Genomic DNA, 11480 nt, shown 5'->3' with positions numbered 1-11480 from the left:
GCACAAAGGCAATTCCATCTATAAATACCCCCAGTTCCCCTATTCGCTGAAATACATTGAAGTCTATGAGAGACTATTACCCGCGTCAATTTTTTTTTACATGTAACAATTTTTTTACAATTTTTTCCAAGGTTTACCAGGAGCTTTAAAGTGATCAACTGGTAGACCGCGATCAACATCCTGGGCACCCCTGGTCTAAGAGGTGTGATAGCCCTGGTGTCATAACTCCATCTACTTCATTGTGCCTGCCTCTGATGTCATCACTGCTCCACCCCCAGTGCTTTCTACACCACCCCCTTTGTTTGGGTTTAGCCATACCTTCCAACATTTTGGAAACAGAAAGAGGGATAAAAAGCCACACTACAAACATTTCAACCACGCCCATTTTTGTGGCCACATCCCCTAATTACCATGCCCATTTTACAAAATTTGACAGGTTATGAGTTTGAACACATTTCTGTGTTTTTTATGTATTAGTTTTGATAATGAAGATTGATTGTCCTTTAAGCTGTGAGTCGAAGTTCTCCCGAGAGACCAGCTTATCTTAAATTGTTACAAAATTATCTAATTATCTATTCTGGGCTCTCTGCCAGAAGCCAATTAAATAAGAAACTTTGTATCTTTTTCTGGCTGTTCAGTGCAGGAGATTTCAGAAACAAACCCGGGACTGTGGATTGAGCTGTCAAAATTGTGACTGTCCCGGGATAAACGGTTGGGACAGTTGGGAGTAGGGTTGTCACCTTTTCTGAAAGGTTCTACCGGCCGGTGGTGGGGGTGTGGGAACAAAAGGGGCAGTCTATGAAGCAAAAGGGGCTAAGCCACGTACCGTGATGCAAACAGGGGCAAAGCCACATAGCGAGATGGCCAGAAGGCCGAAAAAAAGGTAACTTCTGAGCGAAGTGGGGGTGGCCAAGGGCTTTTTTTAAGGGTATCAGCTACATTGCTGGTAAATTTGTAATACTGGCCCTGGCCTTGGCAGGTGTTTTACCGGCTAGGCCAGTAAAATAACGGCTGGGTGGCAACCCTAGTTAGGAGGTATGGTTTTAGCCACCAGCCTAACAGGATAACTCCCGGTGGGCCCAGGGAAATAACTGCTTACTTATGAAACAATATAGCAAGTAGATATAAAAGACTAGGAGAATAAAGAGGTTGAGTGAGGAGGAATAATAGTTTGGAAAGTTGTTGGTGGGGCCTGGTGTCCCAGTCTGACCCAGCAAATGTGGCAGCATCCCCAGTAAAAGTTTGCAAGTGTCATTTTTTACCAATCAGTCCAGAAATAGTGCCAACCTTAGACTGAACAAAGCACAGTAATGTCAATGAACCCTGTACAATGAACTCCTGCAAAGTCAGGTTGCAATGTGTCAGCCTTACTAACACAGAGCTGTTCTGCTGCAAACATAAATACCAAATACACTCAGCTACTACAATAAACATTTTTTATTATATTTGTAAGAAGCTATAAAACATGATATGGTAAAAGAACAAGAAGGTTTGGGCAGAGAGCTGTCAAACATTTACTGGATTCGATTTCCCAGCACTCCCTGCACTTCCAGGAACAGAACACTTACAACACCGCTCACTATTCCACTACCAAGATGGCGGAGGAGTTGTTTCTCTTACGTCATTTGCACGCGCCCGTGACAGCTGTCAAAGACGTAAAGAGACGCGCCACGTCCTGTCAGGCAGGTCCCGGGGCTCCGGTTCTCGTGATGGGTATTGTACTTTGATTCGGGCGGTGTCGCCGCCATGGAGGCTTCAGTCCGTTGGGACGGGCTGTCTGAGCTGCTGGAAGAATTCTCGAAGGCTCAATACCGAGCAAAGGACGTGAGCGCGAGGGTAAGTGTGGGGTCGGCAGCGGGTGCCCAGCTCGTGTTTGGCTTGAAGAACGGAAGAATTTCCTGAGGGATTCTGCTAGAGATGTAGAGCAGAGGTCTGGGAAAGAGCCACAACAGCGCCCCCTCTGTCAGCGCGAGGCATTACCCCGTGTTGTTATTGTAGTGGGTTATTAATAGTCAGTGCAGGGGAATGGGATTCATGTAAACACTCAGCCATTCCTTATAGACTCCCTGCAGTCTTCTTACAGCAATACCCAACCTGCCTCTCCCCCCTTCATTAAAGGGGAGCTTTACCTTTCAGTTAACTCTGAGTATATTAAACAATTGCTAATTCTAAGCAACCTTTCAGTTGCCCTTTTTTTTCCTCTTTTAATACTTTTTAGATTATTTGCCTTCTTCTTTCTACTCTTTCCAGCTTTCAAATGGGGGTCGCTGACCCCATCTAAAAAAACAGATGCTCTGTAAGGCTACAAATGTAGTTATTGCTACCACTATTGCTATCCACTATTTTGTATTCGCCAAACCCCCAAATCCCACGCGAAAGATTCGGAAAAAAACCGAACCGAATCCCACTCCTAATTTTCTTTTTAATCCGAATCCTAATTTGCTTTTTAATTTCCATATGCAAATTAGGGATGGGAAAACATTTTTTACTTCTTTACTTCACGTGATTTCCCACCCCTAATTTGCATATGCAAATTAGGATTCGGCCAGGCCGAAGGATTCAGCCGAATCCGAATCCTGCTGAAAAATCCTGAATCCTGCCCGAATGCCGAACCGAATCCTAGATTTGGTGCATCCCTACTTTTTATTACTCATCTTTCTATTCAGGCCTCTCCGATTCATATCCCAGTCACTTATTCATAACAATACATGGTTGCTGGGGTAATTTGGACCCTAGCAACCAGATTGCTGAAATTGCAAACCGGAGAGCTGCTGAATAAAAAGCTCAAATAAAAAATTAAAACCGTCTGCAAGTTGTTTCAGAATATTCCCTGCATCATACTAAAAGTTAATTTAAAGGACGAGCAACACCTTTAAAATAACAAAGTTCTGCAAAGAAGCAACACCAACCAAAAACTGCATTTTTTTGCATGAAAAATGAAAACAAAAGTATATTTTCCATTGATCCGTTACGCTGATTAAAAATGCATAATATAAATATATAATACAGTTATGGGATCCGTTCTCCTGAAACCCGTTATCTAGAAAGCCCAGAATTACAGAATGGTCTCCCATAGACGCCATTTTATCCAAATAATCCAAAAATTTAAAAATGATTCCTTTTTTTCTCTATAATAATAAAACAGTAGTTTGAACATGATCCCAACTAAGATATAATTAATCCTTATTGGAAGCAAAACCAGCCTATTGGGTTTATTTTATGTTTATATGATTTTCTAGTAGACTTAAGGTATGAGGATACAAATTACGGAAAGATCCGTTGTCCAGACAACCCCAGGATCCGAGCATTCTGGATAACAGGTCCCATACTTGTACCTTGTACTTGATCCCAACTAAGATATAATTAATCCTTATTGGAAGCAAAACCAGCCAGGGTCGGACTGGGGGGCCCGGGGCCCAACGGGACTCCAGTCCAGGGCCCCCGTCCCCCCTACTGTGACGCATTGCACGACGCAGCCTCGGTGTGCATGCGAGATGCCCGAAATTGCCTCACGAGGAAACTTCGGGCGACTTCGGAAAATAAAGCGCTCCGAGTGCCTGCCCCCAGGCGATTTTCATTTTTGCCGGCGGAAGGCAGATCAGAGAGATTTGTAGCCTGGCGAATAATCTCCCCGAATCTGCCTGTGTGACCAGACCCTTACTGGGCCCCATAGCATTAAATTCATTTTAGGGTCCCCAACATATCCATAGGTTGTCCTGTTTTACCAATATATGTTGAAATTGCTCTTCATTTGGGCTTCATGGTGCCCCCTATTCCTCTCTGTGGCCCCTCTGCAGCCGCAGGGTCTGCTTCCTCTGTAGTTACACCCCTGACTGCTTTATACATTTGCCCTGTGTGTTCTCTGCCTCGTGGTTTGATCAGAATATCCTTATATGAACTATCGGGGGAAGTGAAAGCTGAAAGCTTTGCATATTCTTTCCCCCTCTCACAGATGTTTGCTAACCCCCACACTTATGTAACCCCCACCAGATATCACTCCTGCTGAACTGCTTAGTGGCCAATGCACCAGTTGGTAACAGAGTTAGATTATGTTAACTCAGACCTTTGCACTCATGGATTGTAACATCGGCTGTTTGTCTCTCCTTTAGACGTCATTTAGCTATTCATTCCCTATGTACAAGGTGCAATCCCCTAACAATGTGCAGGTTAATTTCTTAGGCTAGGGCTACAAGGGGGGCAGAAAACAACGAGCCCAAATCCATTGGCTGATTTCTGCCCTACAAATATCAAAGTAAGAAGGCGCCCACCCTTAAACTAAAATGCGAGGTGCTAATCCATAGGAGGCTCCCCATTAGGGTCTCCAAAGCTAACATACCAATAACAGATTGCACACTCAGTTTGCAAATTTTTTTTTTAAATAAAGTTTATTACATCAAAAAGAAAAAGGGGGGGATTACATAAATTGCAAAAAACGATTGTTTAGCCCAACGCGTTTCGACCATCAAATAATAAACAAATAATTGTTTAGCCCAACGCGTTTCGACCATAGCGGTCTTCCTCAGGGGCAGAAATAATGAATAAATCATGAAAAAATCAAAAAGAAAAGGCCTTTTCTTTTTGATTTGTTTCATTATTTGTGCCCCTGAGGAAGACCATTATGGTCGAAAAGCGTTGGGCTAAACAATTATTTTTTGCAATTTATGTAATCCCCCCCCTTTTTTTTTTTTGATGTAATAAACTTTTATTTAATGTTTTTTTGTAAATTGAGTGTGCAATCCGTTCTTGGTTGTTGCTTTCAGCCCTACTGCGGGCATTAGCCTCCTCTCTCTTCCGCATTGAATTGTCTCGGTGCTAACAGACTCTGCGTATTTCGTTGAAGAACCACGAGTCTCTGCATTTTGATCCGAAATCCTGCGAAGTCTGTTCGTGCCGAGCTGATTCAATGCGGAAGAGAGAGAGAGAGAGAGATGAGGCAGCCAGTGGATTTCGGCTAGTAGTTTTCTGCTCTCTAGTGGCCCTAGCCTAAACACTAGGCAATTTGCACCTTGGGCAGTAACTCATGGCAACAAATCAGATCATTTCCTTAAAGGGATGGTTCACCTTTAAGTTAACTTTTAGTATGTTATAGAATGGCCCGTTTGAAACAACTATTCTTCGATCGAATGATTAAATCCTTTGAATCGAACGATTAAATCCTTTGAATCGAACAATTAAATCCTTTGAATCGAACGATTCGAAGGATTTTAATCCAACGATTGAAGGAATATCCTTCGATCAAAAAAACTTAGGAAAGCTTATGGGGACCTTCCCCATAGGCTAATATTGACTTCGGTAGCTTTTAGCTGCCGAAGTAGGGGGTCGAAGTTTTTTTTAAAGAGACAGTACTTCGACTATCGAACGGTCGAATAGTCTAACGATTTTTAGTTTGAATCCTTCGATTCGAAGTCGTAGTCGAAGGTCGAAGTAGCCCAAAAAATACTTTGAAATTCGAAGTTTTTTTACTTTGAATCCTTCACTCGAATTTAGTGAATCGGCCCCTTACTGTTTTGCTAATATTTTACAAATATATTATAATATTTATCATGCCAATATTTTACAGATATTCTATTATATTTATCATGGTATTGGAATTTATATAACTATCTTAACCATACAGTTCACTTTGAAATAACTCTAGAGCTATAGCTGTATGGACAGCAACTTGAAATAGCGAGCACCATTAATCCCGATTAGAATAATGAACTCGTTTGCATTTTTGGTTTATTGTATCCATTTGTTCTGTTCAGTTTGTTTATGATTTCTCTTTTGTCCTTAATTTGGATTATTTGCCTTTTTCTTCTTTCCAACTTTCAAATGGGGGTCACTGACCCCATCTAAAAAACAAAAATGCTTTTGTAAGGCTACACATGTATTGTTATATCTACTTTTTATTTCTCATCTCTTTCTATCCCGTTCCTCTCCTATGCATAGTCCAGTCTCTTATTCATATCAATGCATGGTTGCTAGGGGAATTTAGCCAGTGTTTGCAGCACAGAGGGATGTTAGAGATTAGGGAAGAGGGTAAAGCAGTGGTTAGTAGGAATGCAGACGGTGTCTGATATGTGTGTGTTTGTGGTAAGGCCAGTATAGTACATCTCCTGCTAAATGTCAGCTCATGTACTCTCTATTGCATCAGTTCTCTGCTGACATGTGGGCTGTGCAGAACTGCATATAAATGTGACTTCCTCCCTCGAGTCTCGTGTTCTGCCATTATAGGAAAACATTTGTCTCTTATCCTGATGGTCACCACTAACATCTGAGGAACTCACTTGGCTTTGCTGTTTCCTATGCAGGGCTTGCTTTTTTTTTTCTCGTCAAAATGAATGTACTTAAACTTAAATTAAAGCGGTTGTTCACCTTTGAGATAACTTTTAGTATAATGTAGAGAGTGATATTCTGAGACAATTTGCAGTTGGTTTTCATTTTTTATTATTTAAGGTTTTTGAGTTTAGTGTTTTATTCAGCAAATCTTGACTTTGCATTTTAAGCATTCTTGTTGCTAGGGTGCTAATTCCCCTAGTAACCATGCATTGATTTAAATCAGGTACTGGAATATGAATAGGAGAGGCCTGAATAGAAAGATGAGGAATACCAAGTAGCAACAACAATTAGGGATGCAACGAATCCACTATTTTGGATTCGGCCAAAGCCCCGAATCCTTCACGAAAGATTTGGCCGAATACAGAACCGAATCCGAATCCTACTTTGCATATGCAAATTAGGGGTGGGAAGGGGAAAGGATTTTTTACTTCCTTTATTGTGACAAAAAGTCACGCGATTTCCTTTACTGCCCCTAATTTGGATTAGGTTTGGCCTGATAGAAGGATTCTACTGAATCTGAATCCGGCTTAAAAAGGCCGAATCCTAGATTAGGTGTAGGGTTGCCACCTGTCCGGTTTTGACCCGGACAGCCCGGTATTTTGAGGGGCTGCCCGGGTCTATACTTCCTGCCCGGTTTTCCAAATAAGGAAAACCGGGTGGGATTCCCTTGATTGACAAGGCGATTGGCCAATCGCTGATCGCTGCATCATAGCCCCTCCCACTCATGTCACGGGCCCGCCCACTGACGTCACGGGTCCGCCCACTGACGTCACGGGTCCGCCCACTGACGTCACGGGTCCGCCCACTGACACTACAGACACGCCCACTGACGCCACGGACCCGCCCAGACATAAAGGTGGCAACCCTAATTAGGTGCATCCCTAATAACAATACATTTTTAGCCTTACAGAGCATTTGCTTTTTAGAAGGGGTCAGCGACACCCATTTGAAAGCTGCAAAGAGTCAGAAGAAAAAGGCAAATAACTATAATATTATAAAAATATCATAAAAAAATAAATAGTGAAAACCAATTTAATTGGCCACTGTATAACATACTAAAAGTTACCTTAAAGGTGAACCACCCCTTTAAATGTAAAATTAGACACAATTGTGAGGTGTCATTTTTTGGTGTGCAAGTAACACACCGTATTCTTTAGGTGCAAGTGCATTGCACTAGTGATGTGCAGGGTGACCTGCAAACTGGGGTGACCCAAGGATCATTTACCGGTTGGGTGGGTTTGTGTTGAAATTTGGCCACCCTTTGCGGGTTAGGGTTGGGTGTGGTTTAGCCTGGTCTTATACACTCCTCCTCTACTCCTGGAACCAGAAGCGTGAACAAAAGTAGTGTACAGTGCAAGAAGATGCAGCTACGGGTTAGATGTGGGTCCTACAATGGCAACATTTTGTGGGTTCGGATCGGGTGCGGTTTGAGGTTTTCCTGACCTGCACGTAACTACGCCCCTATTTATGCAGGCCACTCAAAAAACCCTGGAACTGCCACCTGGTTCAGAGGTGGCAGTAGCTCCAGGATTCCTCGACGTCAGTAGGTGTAACTGCACTTAAAGGAAAGCTATACCCCCAAAATGAATAGTTAAGCCACAGATAGTTTAAATAAAATTAAGTGGCATAATAAAAAGAATCTTGCCAAACAGGTATTTATATTTAAGTAAATATTGCCATTTTACATCTCTTGCCTTGAAACACCATTTTGTGGTGCTCTGTGTGCTGCCTCATAGATCACCTGACCAGAAATACTGCAGCTCTAACTGTAACAGGAAGAAGTGTGGAAGCAAAAGACACAACTCTGTCTGTTAATTGGCTCATGTGACCTAAGAAGTATAGTTTGTTTGGTTTGTTTGTGTGCACAGTGAATAGTACGATCCCAGGGGGCAGCCCTTATTTTTAAAATGGCAATATACGATTTTTGATTACCCAATGGCTCATACTACTAAAAAAAGTATATTATTAGGAAAATGGTTTATTTACATGAAGCAGGGTTTTACATATGAGCTGTTTTATGCAATAACTTTTTATAGAGACCTACATGGTTTGGGGGTATAGTTTTCCTTTAATTGATTCAAAATGGAATGCAGCTGTACAGAAATGCAATTTTACACACAAGTAACTCTAGCGAAATGGATTTTGTGTAGGGATGCACCTAATCCACTATTTTGGATTTGGGTTTGTGAACGATTCCGCCAAATACCGAACTGAATCTGAATTTACATATTTTTTAATTTTTTTTTTTATACTTTCTTGTTTTGTGACAAAAAGTCATGTGAGTTCTCTTCCCACCCCTCATTTACATAGATTTGGTTCGGCCAGGCACAAGGATTCTGCCGAATCCCAAACTGAATCCTGGATTCTGTGCATCCCTAGCTTTGTGTGCCACTGGCTGTTGGGAAATTTGTTAGACTGCAACTGAACTTGTGGTTCTAAAAGGCCCAAATTGAGCACCTATTGACACAAACCCCGGAGCTACTGCCACCATAGGACCAGGCAGTTGCACCAAACATCAATGGACGCAGCACTCTTGTGCCTACAGAACAGTGTGCACAAATCAGTTGCGTGCTGAACACCACAAATGACGTTACTGGACTTCAAAACGATTGCATCCAATAGTGCAGGAGGAATTGCTCCTCATTGAAAAGGTCTTGGGGCCCATGAACATCATCATGAACCCTATCCAGTTGTCATAACCTGACTGCACTTACAGTATATAAACCCTTTGTCCCAGGTGTATATGGCTTCTTGTCACTGCACCAGGATGAAATATTTGTTAGTCAAATGTTTGCTCAGGTCTAGTGTATATTTATACATCTTCATTATATAGTGAATAAAGAGCGAGCAATTCCCTTGTAATCTACTGACTGGTTGAAGGAGTTGTTCACCTCCCAAACACTTTTTTCAGTTCAATTGTTTTTAGATTGTTCCCCAGAAATAAAGACTTTTTTCAGTTACTTTCCATTTTTTATTTTTTACCGTTTTTGTCAAAATCAAAGTCTATAGTTTAAAGGGCATGTAAAGGCAAAAAAAATCAAATCCAATTTTTACTTTCTTAAATGAAAAATATACTTTAAATTTTAAAATGTGTACCGTTTTTATGAGAAACCTGACTGTATGCAGTGAAATTCTCCCTTGATTTACTGCTGTGGATAGGAATTGTCAGACAGTCCCTAACTGCTGGGCAGGGAAACAATAATACTTATGAACAGCAGGGGGAGCCCTCGCCTTACTTCCCAGCCATGCAGAACTCAAGCAGCTTTGTTTGTTTCTCTGTAGAGCAGTCGGTGACTGTGTAGAGATTTGTATTGCATTTTATTTTGGCTTTATAACCTCTTTACTGTTTCCAACTCCAGCTGCAGGGGCAAAGATCATGGAGCCAGATTTAAACAGATAAACTTGGATTCTATTTGAAGAATTATTTTACAGCCACTGGTTCTGCAGAGTTGGAGAAAGTTTGTATTAAAAAATACAAAAACTATAAAATCCACATTAGATTATATGACAACACAGGAGCCAGTGCAGTCTGTATATTCTGATTATTAATCAGTCTTGCTGTATCGACTTCTGGCAGATATTATTTGACTTGTGCTGTTTTGATAATTTATGACGATCCCCAAGCAGCCCAGACCACACTGAGCATGTGCATAGTCTTGGTCTTGCAAAGATGTTTAATAGAGTTACAAGATAGTGACCCCCTGTGGCCAACTTCGAAAGCATAAATCATTTGTTTGATTAGGCTTGTGGTGCAGTAAGTTCATGTGATGTATGAATATAGCTAAAAATGCCATATTTTATATACAGAACTTATTGCACCAGCCAAAACTTTCAGCTTGTCAATAGCAGCAATGATCCAGGACTTCAAACTTGTCACAGGGGGTCACCATCTTGGAAAGTGTCTGTGACACTCACATGCTCAGTGGGCTCTGAGCAGCTGTTGAGAAGCTATGGGTCGTCACTAATTATCCAGAAAATTAGTTTTGCCTGTAATATAAACTGAAGCTACAGATTATTATATTCTGATGCTAATTGCACTGGTGTCTGTGCTGCCATGTAGTAATTATCTGTATTAATTACTAATCAGCCTTATATTGTGACATTTCTATTCTATGTGTACTGTATATTGTGAGTGGGTCCCTAAACTCAGTAAGTGACAGCAGCACAGAGCATGTGCAGTGAATCAGCAGAAAAGAAGATGGGGAGCTACTGGGGCATCTTTGGAGACACAGATCTTTACTGCTAAAGGGCTGTGGTTGCCTTGGGCTGGTACAGAAGCACAAAACATAATGTACAACATTTCTAGCTACTTCTTTAGTTAGGCTTTAGTTCTCATTTAAGGCCGTAGTGTAGTTTAGTGTAACTTAGTTGTACAATGAATAATTAGTATGCTTATGCGTGACTTGACCTTTGTAATGTTTTGTAATTCCATACAACAAGCACTGAACCAAATCAGGTGACATTCCTCACTACAAGTCAGTACTGCAATTTGTTTGTTATTTCTCTCCCCCATACAAACCATGAAACAGGTGGCAAACATGTGGCCCCTCTACATCCTACTAGTTGCTAGATAGCAAACCTTTCCACTTCACTCCACAGAATATGTAAACCACTGAAAATAATTTGATAGAAAATTGCAATGCCCGTTATTGTCTTTCTAGTTTTCAAGATTGGCGGCACAATGCTTGTATACTGAAATTTGAAACAACAGTGCCACCCGTCGTTCATTTCAGCCAGCTGCACACAGTCAGCAGAAAATTAAGTTACCGACGAGGAAAGTCGTGCAATGTCGCGCTGCCCAGAAATGACCAGAGAAACATAAGAGGACTCCTCCCTGCTCACCAACTTCATTTAATGACATCACAAGACTTTTCTTTTCTCAATAATGTCATTTGTTTTGCCGACTGTGTCTGCCAAAATGAACAGGTGGCACTTGTTTAGACAAACTTCATGGCCTTTATTTACTATGTCAAATATGCCATTTTGGATTGGTACATATGGATGGGATCATACTATAATATACATGTTAGATAAGGCACATTTCATTTACTTCCTGAACATGACGCTATATGTTTCAGTTAATCAATTCAAATTAAAAGCAAATCAAATTCTACTTGTAAATTTGGATGGCAAGCCTATCCTGTGGAGTTTCAGCTGAG

The 11480-nt window shown here is 41.3% G+C and overlaps 1 protein-coding gene across 4 annotated transcripts in view; it reads left to right on the top strand.

Annotated features, from left to right (window-relative positions):
* The first annotated feature begins 1608 nt into the window (after positions 1-1608).
* Positions 1609-11480, top strand: part of mtmr14.S (myotubularin related protein 14 S homeolog) — an 81499-nt gene continuing 71627 nt past the window's right edge. For 2 of the 4 annotated variants that reach the window (XM_018259766.2, XM_018259767.2), the window contains exon 1: positions 1611-1836. In XM_018259766.2, coding sequence (XP_018115255.1) covers positions 1747-1836 — 90 coding nt within the window. In that variant the 5' untranslated portion in view covers positions 1611-1746. 4 annotated transcript variants of the gene reach the window in all.

This window comes from Xenopus laevis, chromosome 4S, assembly GCF_017654675.1.
Source record: "Xenopus laevis strain J_2021 chromosome 4S, Xenopus_laevis_v10.1, whole genome shotgun sequence".
Taxonomy (NCBI): domain Eukaryota; kingdom Metazoa; phylum Chordata; class Amphibia; order Anura; family Pipidae; genus Xenopus; species Xenopus laevis.
The sequence above is the reverse complement of the archived record's forward strand: the minus strand, read 5'-3'. Positions and strand labels throughout refer to the sequence as shown.